This window comes from Odocoileus virginianus, unplaced genomic scaffold, assembly GCF_023699985.2.
Source record: "Odocoileus virginianus isolate 20LAN1187 ecotype Illinois unplaced genomic scaffold, Ovbor_1.2 Unplaced_Contig_5, whole genome shotgun sequence".
Classification (NCBI taxonomy): domain Eukaryota; kingdom Metazoa; phylum Chordata; class Mammalia; order Artiodactyla; family Cervidae; genus Odocoileus; species Odocoileus virginianus.
The window spans coordinates 1,825,278-1,842,940 of record NW_027224322.1 but is presented as its reverse complement, the minus strand read 5'-3'; the positions used below and the strand labels follow the sequence as shown (position 1 = coordinate 1,842,940).

General features: G+C 56.3%; 1 protein-coding gene across 1 annotated transcript in view; it reads left to right on the top strand.

Moving 5' to 3' along the window:
- Positions 1 to 8,408, top strand: part of NDUFA10 (NADH:ubiquinone oxidoreductase subunit A10) — a 35,959-nt gene extending 27,551 nt beyond the window's left edge. Inside the window, exon 10 of the mRNA XM_070463663.1 lies at positions 8,041 to 8,408. Within this exon, the coding sequence (XP_070319764.1) occupies positions 8,041 to 8,109 (69 nt within the window). The 3' untranslated portion in view covers positions 8,110 to 8,408. The remainder of the gene's footprint in view (positions 1 to 8,040) is intronic.
- Positions 8,409 to 17,663: the final 9,255 nt, after the last annotated feature.

Genomic DNA, 17,663 nt, shown 5'->3' with positions numbered 1-17,663 from the left:
GGATTTTTAGTCAATATTTAAATGATTGGGGAAATCTAATTCTTAAAATTCTTAGGTGTTTTTAAAAATAACTTCATTTTTTGAGAATGATTTTAGACTTAGGAAAAATTATGATGATATTAGAGAGGGCTTCCCAGGTGGCTCCGTGGTAAACAATCTGCCTGCCAGTGCAGGAGACGTAAGAGATGTGGGTTCGATCCCTGGGTCAGGAACATCCCCTGGAGTAAGAAGGGCAGTGCACTCCAGTATTCCTGCCTGGGAATCCCGTGGACAGAGCAGTCTGGAGGGTTAGGGTCCACGGGGTGGCACAGAGTCGGACACGACCGAGCGTGTGCACACGGACAGTTCTTGTTGTTGTTCAGTGTGGCTGACTCTCTGTGACTCCGTGGACTGCAGCACGCCAGGCTTCCCTCTCCTTCACTGTCTCCCTAGGCTTGCTCAAACTCGTGTCCATAGAGTCAGTGATGCCATCCAGCCATCTCATCCTCTGTCGCCCCCTTCTCCTCCCACCTTCAATCTTTCCCAGCATCAGTGTCTTTTCCAATGAGTCGGCTCTTCACATCAGGTGGCCAAAGTATTGGAGTTTCAGTTTCAGCATCAGTCCTTCCAATGAATGGATATTCAGGACTGATTTCCCTTAGGATTGACTGGTTGGATCTCATTGCAGTCCACGGGACTCTCAAGAGTCTTCTCCAACACCACAGTTCAAAAACATCAATTCTTCAGTGCTCAGCCTTCTTCATGTTCCAACTCTCATATCCATACATGACTACTGGAAAAACTATAGCTTTGACTTAGCTGGACTTTTGTCGGTAAAGTGATGTCTCTGCTTTTTAATGTGCTGTCTAGGTTTGTCATAGCTTTTCTTCCAAGGAGCAAGCATCTTTTAATTTTATGGCTGTAGTCACCATCTGCAGTGATTTTGGAGCCCAAGAAAATAAAGTCTGTCACTGTTTCCATGTTTTCCCATCTATTTGCCATGAAGTGATGGGACCAGATGCCATGATCTTAGTTTTTTGAATGTTGAGTTTTAAGCCAGCTTTTTCACTCTTCTCTTTCACCTTCATCAAGAGGCTCTTTAGTTGTTTCTTCACTTTCTGCCATAAGGGTGGTGTCATCTGCATATCTGAGGTTATTGATATTTCTCCCAGCAGTCTTGATTCCAGCTTGTGCTTCATCCAGTCTGGCATTTTGCATGATGTACTCTGCATAAACCAAGATGACAATATACACATTTGATGTACTCCTTTCCCAATTTGGAACCAGTCTATTGTTCTGTGTCTGGTTCTAACTGTTGCTTCTTGACCTGCATACAGATTTCTCAGGAGGTATTCCAATCTCTTTTAAGAATTTTCCACAGTTCATTGTGATCCACAAAGTCAAAGGCTTTAGCGTAGTCATTGAAGCAGATATTTTTCTGGAATTCTCTTGCTTTTCCTGTGATCCAGTGGATGTTGGCAATTTGATCTCTAGTTCCTTTGCCTTTTCTAAATCCAGCTTGAACATCTTGAAGTTCTTGGTTCATATGCTGTTGAAGCCTGGCTTTGAGAATTTTGAGCATACTTCGCTAGTGTGTGAAATGAGCAATTATATGTTTGAACATTTCTTTGGCATTGCCTTTCTTTGGGATTGGAATGAAAACTAACCTTTTCTAGTTCTGTGGCCACTGCTGAGTTTTCCTAATTTGCTGGCCTATGCGGCACTTTCACAGCGTCACCTTTTAGGATTTGAAATAGCTCAGCTGGAATTCCATCACCTCCACTAGCTTTGTTCATAGTGATGCTTCCTGAGGTCCCCTTGATTTTGCACTGTAGGATGTCTGGCTCTAGGTGAATGATCACACCATCATGGTTATCCGGGTCATGAAGATCTTTTTTGTATAATTCTGTGTATTTTTGCCACCTCTTCTCAAGACTTTCTGCTTCTGTTAGGTCCATACTGTTTCTGTCCTTTATTGTGCCCATCTGTGCATGAAATGTTCCCTTGGTATCTCTCATTTTCTTGAAGAGATCTCTAGTCTTTCCCATTCTATTGTTTTCCTCTGTTTCTTTGCATTGATCACTTAGGAAGGCTCTTATCTCTCCTTGCTATTCTTTGGAACTCTGCATTCAGATGGATGTATCTTTCCTTTTCTCCTTTGCCTTTCACTTCTCTTCTCAGCTATTTGTAAGGCCTCCTCAGACAACCATTTTGCCTTTTTGCATTTCTTCTTCTTGGGGATGGTTTTGATCACCACCTCCTATACAGTGTTACATACCTCCATCCATTGTTCTTCAGGCACTCTATCAAATCTAATCCCTTGAATCTGTTTGTCACTTCCACTGTATAATCATAAGGGATTTGATGTAGGTCATACCTGAATGGTTTAGTGGTTTTCCTTACTTTCTTCAATTTAAGTCTGAATTTTTAAAAAAGGTTAAGTTGAAATTAGAATGTAAGTAATAGTGAGTGTATCTCTTCATTCACGGCATTTTGTTTGGACGTTAAAGACATGAGCAACAATTACTGCCAAATTTCACTCTAGAAAGGGCGTTGTGGGGAATAAAGATGAACTAATAAACCCTTCTGTGAATTTCTTCTCCAATGGTTTGTATCGGAAAGATTTCTCCCCTTGAAGGTTCCCTGGCCTGGCTGTGAGCATAGCTCTAGAAATGGCCGAGTGAGCAGCAGGTGAGGCCACTGTCCTCTGAGAGACTGAGACGCGGGTGGTTCCCTGCAGGGCTGAGTGAGTGGTGCGGGCGCTTTAAGGGATTGTTTCTTTCCCAGCCGGATTGGTTCAGTACTAGAGTGGAGGGTGTTCTGCGGCCATTTACTTCCTGGAATAAGCGAGAGTCGAAAGGGTGCTTTCTATGGTGATGGTCTGCAGAAATGAGTTACCCTGGTTTCTCGCTGTCCAGGAAAACAGCATTTAAAAATGAGTGTTTTAGCCAGTCTGAATATGAGAAGTTTGTTCTGTTGGTCCTTGTACAACGTGGGGGCAAGAACTTACAGGTGGCCCCCTCCATTTCCACGGTCCGTGGTTCCCCTGCGTTGCTCAAGGGTCAGCTGTATCATCCTGATTAATGTAATAAAGGTAATAAACCGAAACCTGCATCATGGTTTCCTCAGAAGCCTGAGGAGCTCTGGCCCTGCGCTTGTGAGGGCCTGGGAAGGAGCAGGGGCGGTGTTCTCCCGACACACCTGTCGTCTCCTGTGATGGTAGTGGAGAGGCGGAACCTGGGTCCTACGGGGAGGCTGAGCTTGGGGACGCTCTGTGCTTGGAGATGATTGGGTAGTGCTTCCAATTCTTGAAAAAAGAAATCGCACGTTACCCTTTTGTTTTTTTAATTAAATATTTTGGTCTCATTTTTTTCCAGGAACTCTCTGCTCTTTCTGTTTCTGGTGTTTTTGAGTTTAACCAGGATTGATCTAGATTTAAATTTCTTTCTTGTTAAGCTGATACTTTCTGATTCATTGGTAGGATCTTACTCCTTGCTTCTGTTTTCCTTGCTTCTGTTTTCCTTTCTTCTCTTACTTTAAACATCTTGAACGTAGCTGCTGTATTCCGTGTGTGGTATCAGGGTTGGAGGCCTGGCTTTGTCATTGATCGTTTTCTCTGATCCCTACCCGTGGTGGCTTATTTCCTGCTGCCTTTTGGAGACCTTGGACCCTGAATTCACGCTTGTGGGTGTTTCTCCCTGGCGCTCCCCAGGACGGGATGGTTCAGGAAGTTTTGAGTTCAGGTGAACCCAGGCTGTCTGGAGATCAGTTACCTTTGGTTTGTAGCTGGGTGTACTCCCAACCCGGGTACTTCATTAGCGGGGCATCCTGTGTCGTTTGCTGACGCTGACGGCCCTGCTCCTGGATGGACTGTGCTGCTGGCTCTAGGTCCAGGGATTCAGGAAGAGCCGGGCTTGAAGCTTCCTTTGCTGCTTGTGGGATTTCAGGCCCAGACAGTGAGGATCAGGAGCCCACGCTGTGTGAGGACCGGCTGAGGCAGTGAATTCTTCAGGTCCTGGTTGAGACCTCCTTGCGCGTTCTCCCCTCACCCCCGCCTTCCCCTGGCGTCTTCCCTGCCCCCAGTCACTTCAGAGGCACAGCTGTGGGAGGTGCATGGCCATGACCACCTGCCTGGCCGCTCTGCAGGTGGCCCGGGGGTGGAGCCTGCCACTCACGCTGGTTTCCCGCTCCCTCTCCATTTCAGCCCCAGGTGAGTTCTCACATTGCTCAGCAGTGCAGCTGAAAGTGCTTCTGGAGGTTTTGTGTTGAGGTTTTTCAGGGTGCTGGGCTTTTTGCTGGAAGCGCAAGGCTTCTCTGTTTTTGTTTATGATCTGAAAGCTGATTTCATGCTGGTTCTTCCGTGTCCCTTCCATAGAAGGTCCGAGCGGAAGCTGGGTCTCCCTTTTCGCAGTGGACAGAGAATCATTCAGCCCAGTTGAGGGTGTGGGAGGGAAGCCCTGCGCTGTGATGCTCCGGAGACCTACGGCATCTCGAGAGCGCTGGGCGGTGGGGCCTGCTCGCCCCAGGCACACCTCTGGTGTCCTGTCGCATGTTTTCTGTTTCAGGCGCTGCTCTAGGCCCCGGGGATGTGGAGGAGTGAGGGGTAGCGGGCATGGGCAGTGATAAGCCAGTGCACAGCAGGGCCTCTGAGTGCAGTGGGGGCTCGGGTGGGAGCCGCCGTGTAGGGGAGGTCTTGGGTGCCTGCCCGCATGGGCGCTGGTATCCCCACCACACTTGGGGGCGGGGGGAGTGACCCTGGGAGGTAGAGTCAGGCTCGGCTCATTCCAGAAATGGGAGATCCATGCTGGGGGGAGAGGGGCGGGCAGAGTGCGGGAGAGGGAGGCACCGTCAGTGAGACTGAGGCCCAGGGAGGTCATCTGGGCCCCCGAGGCCCCAGCAGGGCAGGTGGGGCCCTTCACGGGGGGCTGCAGGGCGACCCCCCTGAGACTGGGCTGGTGGCTTCTGTGTCAGTCCTGGTGTGGGCTCGGCCACTTCACCTGCTGTGACATGGGGGCCTTGACTAGTGAAGGGTGACCTTTTTAGGAGAGAAAGGGTCTTGGATTTTCACGTGCTGAGAAGGACTGGTTTGGTTTGGTTTCGCTGACCTGTGACCTGGGCGCTTGTTTGCAGACCTGTGGTGGCCCTGGCTGGGCTCCTGCTGGCCTGGAGCCTCCATGCAGTCTCCAGGGACGTGAGAGCCGTTTATCACCCCATTTCCATTCACACAGCACTGCCCCAGCTCTGTAGTTGGAAGTGACCCTGTGAACCAATTCATATAAACACTGAATGTGTGCATGAGTGCCTGCTAATTTTTTTAAGCCATTTTCAAGCACTGCATCAGGTCACTTTTTGTTTCTGCACAGCCCTTCCTTGGGGTAGACAAACCATGAATCGGTTCCCACTTTACCGATTCTGTCTCTTTCCAATTTAAGGAGGCCAGATGCTATTAAGATACTGTGTTCCCTCCATGAATCAGATCGTGTCCAAGACAGTTGCTAGGACAACAGGATCTTCGGTTTTCTCTCCTGCTATTTTTATTTCCTTACTATCTCAGGTTACTATTTTCATTTTCAGTGTCAAGTTCTCCTTTACCATTTTTTAAAATAGAGTTGTTTAATAAGTTTAATATGTTAATATTGTATGTTCTTGCCTCTATAAAGTTCACTTTACTAAAGACAAACTTGTAATAAACAGAAAAGCCTTAGGATCAGTTTATCTAAATCTGCTGAAGAAGACAGGGACAGACTTGGCTGTTTCGTATTTCCTCTCGACATTCAAACTTTAGTTAGGACTAATTAGGCATCTGTTTTTTATGTTAAAATGCACATTCTCAGTTTAGAGGCTGTTTAATGTGAGTAGATGTCTAGGGCTTTCAATCTGTCCTTCGTTAGGTGTGGCTGGAAGAGGCGCTAAGGCCTGCCCCTCTCCCCCCACCTCACCTCACGCTCCGTGGAAAGCTCTTGTTAAAGTTTAGCATTAGTCTGCATGTCCCGTTATTTGTATTGCTACATACGGGAAATATCGCATGTCCCTCGGCGAGGAAAGTTAGCGTCAGAGGTGGACGTCCGCCGGGTGCACTGGTCTGTGCAGAAGCACAGGTTTCCACAGGACCTGCAGCTGTGAAGAGACGGGAGACCTTTCACCCACAGCCCAGCCAGCTGGGGTGCCCGCGCTGCCCTCGTTTTCAGTCCTTACTTTGTTTTAGGAGTTTTAGAAAGCGTCCTATTTTCAGCTGTTTGAACAAGGGTTGAGTTAGGAGCTTTCCTTTTCAGCTAATGTGAGTTAAATGGAATTAAGACGTTTACCTGTATGATATTGCGACCCTGTGGCGTGAAGATGAGCCCCGAGTGTGGATATATTTGTAGTGGGCGCTCCGCCTGTCCAGAACCGTGTCCCCTTCTCCCCGTCTGGTCGGGCAGGGAGCACTCAGACCCCTCCACCGCTCCAGCACTTTCCACCTGCTGCTGTTCCACTTCCCAACTGGCTTATGTGTTCTGTGTATTTTACAAGCTTAGAGAAGATAGGACTTGCGTTCATGTCTCTCAAAGCAGCTAGGACACAGTGCGTCAGAGGTGGAAGCATTTGTTTCCTCCAGGAGAATGAGCAAAATATGTGTGTTTCTTTTCTCAACTGGCTGGTGTCTGAGCAGCTGGCTAATTCAGCCTGTACCGGCATCTCTAAGCACCCGGTGTAGCCTCTGTGACCTCGGACCTCTTGAGCCACGTCCGGGCACTCTTGCCGTCCAGCCTGGAGCGGGTAGGGCTGGGTGCCTTTCCTAACATCAGGGCTCAGCAGGGCCTCAGATGCCATGCAGTCAGACTCAGTAGCATCACTTCGTTTCCGCTGCCTCTGGAGTCCCCACTCAGGACTCACACCCATCGTCCCTGCCAGCTCCCCTCCAACGCAGGACGGGCCGCGCGGACCAGAGCGCTGAGCTCCAGCCAGGCCCAGGGCCTACACTCCTGCTGGCTCGTCAGGCACCTCCTGGGGGACGCGCTGGGCGGCCCCGTGACCTCTGCCTTCACGGCTCCACGGAGGGGTGTACAAGTGAGGAATGGATTGGCGGCGGGGGCGCAGGTTGGTGGAAAGGGGAGTGGAGTGAGAAAAAGGCAGAAGCTAGTTCTGCGTCTCACTGTGAAACACTGCAGACGGAAACCTCCTGGGGTTCTCTGTCGGCCTCTCTGCACTGAGACGGCCGCTGGGATCTGGGGACCCCGCTCTGCGCCCACGACCGGTCAGGTGCTGCCCCGAGAGGGGCAGAGAGCAGACTGTGGCACGGTTACTAGAGGCTGGCGGATTCTGCGGCTCTAGATTCTGCTTGTGTTTATTCTCTGCTCTGTGGTTTAAAATCCGATTCACAAAGAAGACGGCAGAGCCTTCCCGGACCTTGCTGCGGTGCTGGCGGCTGGCCTGGCGGGCCTGCTGCTGTTAGGGAGGCTGGGGAGCCTGCCAGATCATCTCTAAGGTCTGAACTCTGTTCTCTAGACGCGAGGCTGCAGTTCATCATTCCGATAAAACATTGCTCTCTGCTGTGATAGAGATGAAGGCCTGGTAAACTCTTAGATGGTTCTCCTCTTGCTGCAGCCGCTGTGTTTGTGGCAGTTGGCTGGGGACGCCTCGTGGACGAGGGTGGCTGAGGGGAGACGCGCCCGCAGCTCCTGCTTCGTGGCCGCTCCTGGTTCCCACCCTGTGTCACTCAGGGTCCCGCCGAGGCTGCCCTGTGTTCCCGGGCCCCACCCCAACCGGCCGCGGGGTCCCTGCGGGAGGTGTGGGCAGGAGACGGGAGGGTCGGGGGAAGGGGGCTGACACGTCCCCTGCCGCTACCCTTCCCGCACGGCTGCGGCTCCCCTGGGCCAGAACAGCTTCTGCCCGTGACTCCACGGCCCTCCCCCCCTGGATGGAAGCTCCCAGGGTGGGGTCCTGTTGTGCTTTATTCCCGAGGAGCCCCCAGGGGCCGGCCCCCCTGCCCTGAGGGACGAGGGATAGAGCGGGGAGGCTGTCAGTGAGCAGGGGCCGCATGTCTGCTGTTAACTGCTGGTAACCCTGCTCTCCGTCCCGCAGCTGCCAGGCCGCAAGTACCGCGCTGGGTACAATGAGGACGTTGGGGACAAGTGGATCTGGCTGAAGTGATGCCTCCTGGACGCCGCCTCGCAGTGATGAAGACATGCCCAGGCCCCCAGCTCCTGGACTCCGCTAGCCTCACACTGGGGGGCAGGGGTGCGAGCATCGCACAGCAGATGCGGGGTAGTCACGGGAGCGGACGGGAGCGGGGGCCCAGCTTTGTTCTGTGGCACCAGACCCCAGGCAAGCAGCGTCCGCTGTGAGAGAGCAGGTGCCGCCTGGAGCGTCTCCTTCTCCACAGCCCGCCTCTGTGTCGGCCGAGTCTGCCTGTGTTTTCAGACTTTGAGAAATAAAACTGTTTCTGTGGTGCCTCTCTCCGTGATGCATCTGCACTCACACATACATGACACATACGTGTGTGTGCGCACACACCATTAGCTCACAGTTTGCTCAGATGTGCTTTGGTTTGATTAAGACATACATGAGGACTGAAGGGTGGTTCTGAAGCGTCTATTCTGTGTGTTTCAGAACATTACTACCGCATTAGAGGAAGAGGAAAAAGGCAAGGAGGAAATAGCCAAAGGAGGGAGCAATTACCCCCGATTTATAGAGCCGGGCATTTGTGGTAGAAGACCTCTGAAATTCTGCGAGGACCGTGGTCAGCTGACCTCGTGACTCCTTCCTTCGAGGGGAGGTTCTAGCAGAGGATGGCAGTGGGGTAAAACACAGAAGCGAATCAGCGTACCTACCCCTTCGTTGCCTGAAAGTCCAGTCGTCAGAATGAGTCACGTGAGAGGAAGTCACACCTCTTTATTTACCTCCATTGAAGCTTGGGAAACAGAAGCGAGGTTTCCTGCGGGCTGACTCACGGTGTGCTCCTCAGGACTTGAGCTCTTAAGCTGCGGACCCGCTGAATCAGGCTTTCTGCCCTAGGGCTCCGCGTGCTCAGCACGCAGCTCCAAGCCACAGGGGACTGCTGAAACGTAAGTGAGGTGAGGTCCCGTCAGGGTAGGGCTCAGTTCAGGTGCTCCCTCTGCGTGGCCCGTGGCTCCAGTCCTGGACGTCCTCAGGGCAGGAGGTGCCTGGGGGTCACTACAGGAGCCCCGCCACCCGCCGGCCCCCTTCTTCCTCTCTCCCCTCCCTCCTGCCCGCCCTTGCTGGCCTCGCTCTGGTAAGATTTTAAGGATTAAGAAGTTCCCCAGCAGTTTCTGGGTTGGCATCCAGAGTTTAGTGACCAGTGTTTTGTATTTCACGTAAAAGCTGCTTTTGTCATTAACAGTGAGTGCGCCAGGCAGGGGGCCAGTCCCGGAGGCCTGGTCTGGGCCCTTCACAGACCCGTTAGAGGAGAGGGAGGAAGGAACACGCGTCTGATTGTCTCGGCTCTGCCAGCGTCTTAGCCTAAGGAGCCAGTGCTCACCGCGCTCACTGTCACCGGCCTGAGGTCAGCGGGCAGGCCGGTCAGTGCTGACCCGTGACGCTGCTCTGTAAGGAGCCTGCGCTCACCGTGCTCACTGTCACGGCTGTGGGCCTGAGGTCAGCAGGCAGGCCGGTCAGTGCTGACCCGTGACGCTGCTCCGTAAGGAGCCAGCGCTCACCGCGCTCACTGTCACGTCTGTGGGCCTGAGGTCAGCAGGCAGGCCGGTCAGTGCTGACCCGTGACGCTGCTCCCGCCCGGCCGCAGGTGTGGTCTGTGGGCTGAAGAAGGGATTGCGTTGTGCTCGGAGTTTCTTTTCCTGGGAGGTTGGGCAGAAGACGCATGTCCGACCCTCTGCACACACACGGAAGGTCCGAGGAGCCGAGGAGGGAGGCCACAGCGCGCTTCCAGCCTCTCCTGCTCCAGGCTCAGGAAGGAAGTGTGCGTGTGTCTCCAGGAGGGAGACTGAGAAGATGCTCATTTTCCCCTAAAGCACCTTTTCTGTCAGGTTTTGTCACCAGGCGGGTGAGGACACCAGCTGCTTAGAGGGTGGCAGACAGGTCCTTATGTCCACCTGCCAGCTGGCGGGTCACTGGGCCTCACTGTCCCTGCGGCTGCCTGCGGCCCTCGGCCCAGCGCTCACCAGGCGTGTGGCCAATCGCGGGGCAGGTGACCCAAGGATGCTGCTCACCTGTCCTCATCTTGTCTCGGGCCGGGATTTGTGATGCGACAGGAAGGAGACACGCCCTTGCCCTGCCCACCGAAGCCCATTTTGTCAGAAGGCCGCCAGCCAACAGGTTGGCCCGGGGTCCCTGTGTCCTGTCTCCTTGCCAGTGCCCCATCTCCGGGCTGGTCGTTCTTGGCGGCGTTCGTGTCAACACCAAGGAGCAAGCAGGGAGCACGTTTTGGTCGGCGGCGGGTCCTTCAGTATGTGTGTGTGTGTGTGTGTCTGTGTCTGTGTCTGCAGCCTCCTGGGTCCCAGCCGCCGTCTGCAGCCCTGGACGGGGGGCAGAGAGGACACGGGCCGCAGCTGCAGCTCCAGATGAGGGGTCCCTCGTGGGGAGGAGAGGGGCGAGTGGAGGTCCAGGCGGGCCCCGGGGCATCCCAGCACAGACGCAGCGCTGTGCTCCTCCGGAGGAGGGCAGTGGGCCTGGAGCTGGCCAGGCGGTCTCAGGGCAGCCCCCGAGCCCACCTTGCGGCTGGACCTGCTCCGGGAGGGCTGGCGCCCGGCACTGGGCTCCGTGTCGCAGCCCTGCTGCCGTGAGCCCTCTGCCGTCGGATGCCTGCACGTCTCCGCTGACTCGCACCTTGCGCAGCCGATGCCCTCCACCCTGCTCTGGCCCCGCCACGCTCTCGGAGGGTCTTGCTCCCCCAGCCCCGCAAACACTGCAGTTGCCGAGCAGCCCTGCCCCCAGTTTTCCGTGTACACACGTCTGTAGTATTTGTTACTTAACGTGAAGCCTGCTTTCCTAAGAGATGAATCTAATAAACTCATTGCTGTTGAAACAAAAAGCAAGAAGCCTTTGCAGCGCACCAGCCGAAGCCGAAATGAAAATGGATCCCTTCTGTAAAGAGGGAAACTGCAGAGAGAATGTAACGTAGATGAAGAAGGACTTCCAGTGGCTAGACGTCCCCACTGCACAAAGCCGGCAAGCGAGCCACTTACCTGTGGCCACGTGGCTGTCTGTGGTGGGGAGAGGTGGTGGCGATGGCGGGGTGACGCCCGGGACTTAGGACCCTGATTTCCTGTCAGCGAGTCACTGCCTGCCAGCCATGCTGTGCGCTTGGGCATCTCTGGACTTGTTCAGTCGCTCAGTCATGTCCTTCTCTTTGCGACCCCATGGACCACAGCACGCCAGGCCTCCCTGTCCATCACCATCTCCTGGAGCTTACTCACTCACGTCCATTGAGTCGGTGATGCCATCCAACCATCTCATCCTCTGTTGTCCCCTTCTCCTCCCGCCTTCAATCTTTCCCAGCATCAGGGTCTTTTCCAATGAGTCAGTTCTTTGCATCAGATGGCCAAAGTATTGGAATTTCAGCTTCAGCATCAGTCCTTCCAATGAATATTCAGGACTGATTTCCTTCAGGATGGACTGGTTGGATCTCCTTGCAGTCCAAGGGATGTTGAAGAGTCTTCTCCAACACCACAGTTCAAAAGCATCATCTCTGATCTGTCTCTGGCTTTTTCCGATGGTTAACCAATTTACATTTGAGAGTACAAAAAAAAGAAATCTAATCATAAATTTTTTACCTGGTCAGAAGTGACTGGAAAGACTTTAGGCTTTTTTTCTTGTCTCTAAAACAGCCCCGGTCTCTCCGGCAGGTATCATCACACTTGCTTGTCTGGTGGGTCCGCGCCTGTCTCTGCTGCTTCCTTGGAAGGTGCAGGGTCGGCCATGTGCTCAGTCACCTCGTCCTGCTTGAAAGCAGCTTTTGTGCCCTGTGCTCTTCAAGCTGGTTGGCAGGAGCCCCTCCGTCGGGCCGAGATGGCCCCCAGAGGACGCTGCTGCAGGCATCGTGGGGACGCCGAGGGCCCAGGCCCAGATCCCTGGGGAGGCAGCGTGTCCCCTGTGAGTTCCTCCAGGAGGTCTCGGGAGGTGGGGTGTGAGTGCAGTGCTGTGGCCACACAGACAGAGACTTCCGGGGTCTGGGCGTGCCCCAGCCCCTGCCCTGCGGCTGTCTGTGTGGCCTGCAGCGGCCCCCAGCCTGCAGAAGGGGTGGAGGGCGGACGCTCCGTGGAGGGCAGTGTCCGGGGATGCCCCGCAGAGCGAGGGCCTCGAGGTGGGGCGCTCAGCAGCATCCCCAGGGGTGATCCTGCCTGATCTCGGTGGGGCCACCGCTGAGCCTGGAGTGGCCTGTGGTGCTGTCACAACTGACTCGGATGCAGCGGCTGGAACCACGTCTGTGTCCTCTCACAGGAGGCCTTGGGGCCAGCTGTCCACAGGCGATCCGTTTCCCGGCGTTTCCAGCTTCGGGACACTGCCCAGGTCCCGGGCCTCCTCCCCTGACCCTGGTCCTTCTGCCCCTGTCCAAGGGCCTTGTGAGAACACGGCCCCAGAAAATGCAGAATGGCCGCCTCCAGGCCCACGGCCACACCTGCAGGGCCCCCGCCCCACCCGCCACATGCGGTCACGGCTGCGGGTTCCGGGGGCAGGACGTGGATGTCTGGAGCCTGACACTCCTCCACGAGCCCCATGATGCAACAGCAACAGCGGGAAGGCCGGACAGCGGGAGGCTGCTGCTGGGCCCGCCCTGCAACCCGTCCCCTCCCGAGGGGCCTGGCCGGGGATTCCGTCCCGGGAGAAAGTGCTTAGCCTTGAGACCCGGCTCTGGGGGGTTGTTCCCCCCTGTGCCCAGCAGCTTCCACAGTGCCCAGCCGCCCTGAACAGGCCCACACTCACTCCCTGGGACCCCGCCCTGCCCTCCCCAGTGTCCCCTCCCAGGACCCCTGCCCTCCTCTCCCCAGGCCCCTCCCCTCCCTGGGGGCCCCCTCCCCTCCCTGGGGGCCCCTGCCCTCCCATCCCCAGGGCCTCTGCCCTCCCCAGTGTCCCCTCCCAGGACCCCTGCCCTCCTCTCCCCAGGCCCCTCCCCTCCCTGGGGGCCCCCTCCCCTCCCTGGGGGCCCCTGCCCTCCCATCCCCAGGATCCCCTGCCCTCCCCAGTGTCCCCTCCCAGGACCCCTGCCCTCCTCTCCCCAGGCCCCTTCCCTCCCTGGGGGCCCCTGCCCTCCCATCCCCAGGGCCTCTGCCCTCCCAGGCCCCCTCCCCTACCCGGCAACCTCTGTCCTCCCAGGTCCCCTCCCCTCCCCGGGGCCGCTGCCCTCCCCAGGCCCCCTCCCTTCCCTGGGCCCCCTGCCCTCCCTTCCCTGGGGCCCCTGTCCTCCCCAGGCCCCCTCCCCTCCCCTCCCCTCCCCAGGGCTACCATCCCCTCCCCGGGCCCCAGCCCTGACCCAGGCCCGCTGGCCCTGTGCCCCTCACCCCTCGGGGCATGTCTGAGCAGTCACCCAGTGACTTGAAGAAGGGTCCCAGGGGCTCCCCTGGTTCAGAGGCTGCCCATCCAGCAGGGCTCCTCCAGGAGGCAGTGACGGCCTCGCCTCATCATGGAAGTTGAAGAGAAGCCAGAAAGAGGACCCAGTGTCTCCGAGGCCAGAGCCCCTGTCCCCTTGAGGGCCCCCACTCTGTGCTCCCCCAGCATCCTGCCGCCTGTCTGTCCCGGGGCCCACACCCCTGTCCACCTGCGGACCGGCTCCTCTGAGACCCAGCCTCGGGCCACGTGGCGCGACGGCGTGGGCCGAGCCCAGCGGGGTGCCCCGTGTGCAGACCTCATGCGGACCACGGGCCAGGGCCGGAGGCTGGGTGGGGTGAGCCGGGCCCTGGAGTGCTGTCAGCACCGCACCCCCCAGCTGGTCAGGGCGCCCGCCCAGCACTGCCCGCGGGCTGCAGGAGCACGCCCTCCCCGCACCCTCCTGCTTCCCTGGGGCGACGATCAGGCAGAGCCCTGGAGGTCAGGGCCGGGCTGGAGCGTCAGTGTACACACTTTCTTTGCCGCCCTCCTCCTCCGCCCCCCTGATAGCACAGCGCCGTGGACAGGGGAGGCACGTTTCCCTCTATGGCCAGCGCAGCCTTCGGGCCTGGGGGCAGGCTGGCCAGCGGGTGGCCTGGTCAGGCCCAGACCCAGGACCCCACTGCGAATGTGCAGTGGCCCCAGGGCCGCCAGGGGGCGGTGGAGCCGTGTTCCCCAAGTTAGATCCTGTTCCCTGGGAAGCTCCGGCCTCCGTCCGATTGCAAATCAGTTTCCTGGGCCCAGGCTGCCTGTCCTGGTGAAGAGAAACACTCCCAGCCTGGTGTGGTGGGAGGCCCCCGCTTCCCTGGCTGGTCCAGGCCCGGGCTGAACTACTGTAGGAAAGAAACCCCACGCCGGTGGGCTCCTGGACAGCGAGTCTCCAGACTGGGCCTCGGGGCTCAGGGCACCCCCGAGGGGCCGCAGAGACCTACCCGCTCTGCTTCCCCGCTACGTCCTTGATGGGAACGGCCTCGGCGTCCGTGGGTCCCTTCGGGCCTGGCCTCAGGACTCCTGGGTGGGGGCCCGCGGTGCCCGGACGGGGGGTGTTCAGCCTGCCAGTAGCCTGGGCCTGGATCCATGCCTGCATCCTCGGAGGACCATCCGAGGCTGCGCCCAGGCTGCTGGGGGGCCTGTGACGCACAGGATGCAAGGAGCGGGACCTGGAGCCCGAGGTCTCCTGGCTGTGGTCACCGGGGTGCCCTCAGCACCCAACCCCGAGCACCCGTGTGCCGAGGTCCATCCCTGAGAAGGGGTGTAGGGACCCCAGCCCTGAAGCGAGGAGCCGAGGAAGCAGGAAGGTGGGACAGAGAGGTGATGGAGAGGAAGGGCTGCCGCAGGCTGGCGGCTCCCTGTCCCACCTAGGCCCGAGGCCCAGGGCCCCGACTGGAGGGTGCACAGAGCCCAATCTGCACTCATGGAAGCCGAAGCAAGGAGGTGGGGCGTGGGGGGGTCCCCGGATAGGCCAGTGTCCAGGAAGGGGTCCACGCAGGGAGGGCGGGAGTGCTGGGTGCCCGGGAGCCCATTCCCAGGAGGGGCAGGGACCCGCGGTGTGTTTGGAAGGTCAGTGCGGCTGCAGAGTGGTGTGCGATCCGAAGGGATGGGCGTGGAGGAGGACTGGGGCGGCGAGGGCCGTGCTGGGGCAGCCGTGCACCTGGGCTGTTCCAGGTTCCGCCGGCGTCATCGTTTAGCCCACCCACCTGGGGCTTCGACGGCCGCAGGGCACCCGAGAAGCACCTTGCTGGACACAGAGCTGTGTCCGCCTGGAAGGGTGCTGGCAGACCCAGAATCTGCCAGGGGGGCGTCTCCCTTCTTGGTCTTGATGTTCCTGTCTGCTTTTCTGACCTGGATTTTGGGCGCTCTGGCGCCGGAAAGCACCAAGGTGCTCCTTTTCATGAACGTTCCCAGCATCCCCCAAGTCAGGTATGTTCTTATGGGACCAAAAGTTGTCCCTGCTGTGGGCACTAAAAGAGAAGGTCAGAGACAATGGTGAGGCGGGATCTCCTGCCCCCAGGACGAATAGAAAGGTAATAACTAGGAAAAATCAGAGAAAAATCCCAGCAAAAAAAACAAGCAAGAACAAGAACTTCAGACACTGGGTGCTGAGCTAGGAGGGGACAGCTCCCCCGCGGAGCAGAGGTGCAGACCACATGGTCCCCGGGCTGCCCCCCTGCCCCAGAGCCACGCCGGCCGGTGACCGGGGGCTGGGAGCCCCAGTTCGTCTGCACATACCGACCCTGGGAAGTTGTGGAACAGCAGAAATGGGGCGGATGTGGGCTGACCCTCCCAGGAGGGCATGGAGGCTCCAGGCACACCAGCCATGGGCCTGGGATCTGGAACTGGACCCACCTCCCTTCCCCTGTGAGTCCAGGACATCCCACAGATTGCAGGAGGAAGCAAGGCTAGGCTGCTTCTAACAACACCCCTCCTCCTAGACCTCCCTTCTGCTACCAGCGCCCCACTCCCCGAGCTTCCCACAGCATCCAGAACACAAGTATCCATGCCTCTGATGGGAAAGCAAACCATTGCCAAGCTTTGAGGGACGAGGGTTACAAACACACGGACACGTGGACAGTCGCTCAGGCTTGAACAAGATGGAAAGGGGTGGGGAGGCCAGGGGTGTGCAAATAGCCACAGGAGAATAAGTGGCTCAGGGCACAGGACAGGGTCAGAGCAAGACGACTACACAGCTGACTTGGGAGAAAAAGCCAGAGAACAGAACCAAGTCTCCTCCCACGCTCTGCCCGAGAGATGTGATAAGAACAGGGACACGGGAGATAAAAGGCTACGAAATGAAAATCAGACCCCAGACATCAGAAAACAAACTGAAAACCAAACAGTATCAATAAAGAACCAGCAAATGACTTATAGACAGCAAAGAGCAAAACAGACAAGGCGGAAATCGAGCAATCGACAGAGCTGTGTTCTCAGAGTGTGGTCCCTGGACCCGCGGTGTCAGCATCCTGTCAAATACAGATTCTCAGAAGGTTGGGGCCAGCAGCCTGTGGACCGACAGGCCTTCCAGGTGACGCCGAGGCCACTCTGTGGGAGCCCCTGACCTCACAAAGGTTTCAGATGACCCAGTAAATTGAAGTAAACCAAGAGGTGATTATTAATAGTTTCATAAACCTAAATCACATTAAGAATAGACAAGACAACCCAGCATAAGGATAACTGGTGCTCTTGAAGTGGTGCACCCAGCAAATGGAACAGAAAATGTGTACCTGTGGGTTGTGTGCATGTGTGTGTATATGTTTAGTGGCTGTGTGCACACATGTGGGGTGTATACGTGTGAGTGTGCATGCATGCATCTGTATGCATGTATGTACATCTGCATGCACGTGTGTAGTGGGTATGTGTACACATTGGGTGTACATGTGTGAGTGTGTGTACATGCATGTGTGTGTACATACATGATGTGATCTTTCAAAATACAAAGCCAGTTTAGTTGTTTTTTTTTTTCCATTTCAAGGAATTTTTTAAAAATCACAAGTACAGACTGTCAGACTTCCCTGGTAGTCCAGTGGTTGGGAGACAGCCTGCCAGTGCAGGGGACACGTGTTCGATGCCTGGTCTGGTAGATCCCACATGCAAAGGGCAACTAAGACCGCGTGTCACAACTACCAAGCCTGCACACCCTAGAGCCTGCTCACCACAACTAGAGTGGCCCCTGCTCACTGCAGCTAGAGGAAGCCCGCTCCCTGCAACAGACACCCAGCACAGCCATAAACACGCACATGAATGAATAAAAAGGGACAGACTTGTGATACAGAAATATTTCAAGTTTAGAAAATGCACTAGTTTTACTTGTTATGTTAAAACTGACGTTAAGTGAAATTAAATATACTTTGAAGTGTTGAGAGCATCCATAGTAAGATTCCATCTCATGAGAGTGCAGCTGCCCTCCTGTCGGTACACACTTCAGCGTACCGGGCTCACTTATGTTAATGGCGGTCTTGCTGAAGAGAAGAACTTGGCCGGTTTCCCTTCTTCCTCACGTGGTTCTGTGGTGTGGATGGCGTGGAGGGATGTCTGACAGCAGGGATCGAGGTGACAGGCTCTCGTTCCGGGCCCACAGTCATGGTTGTACCACAACCCTCCTAAATCGTTTGCTGATGTTTTTATGTCCTGTGTCACCCCAACAAAAG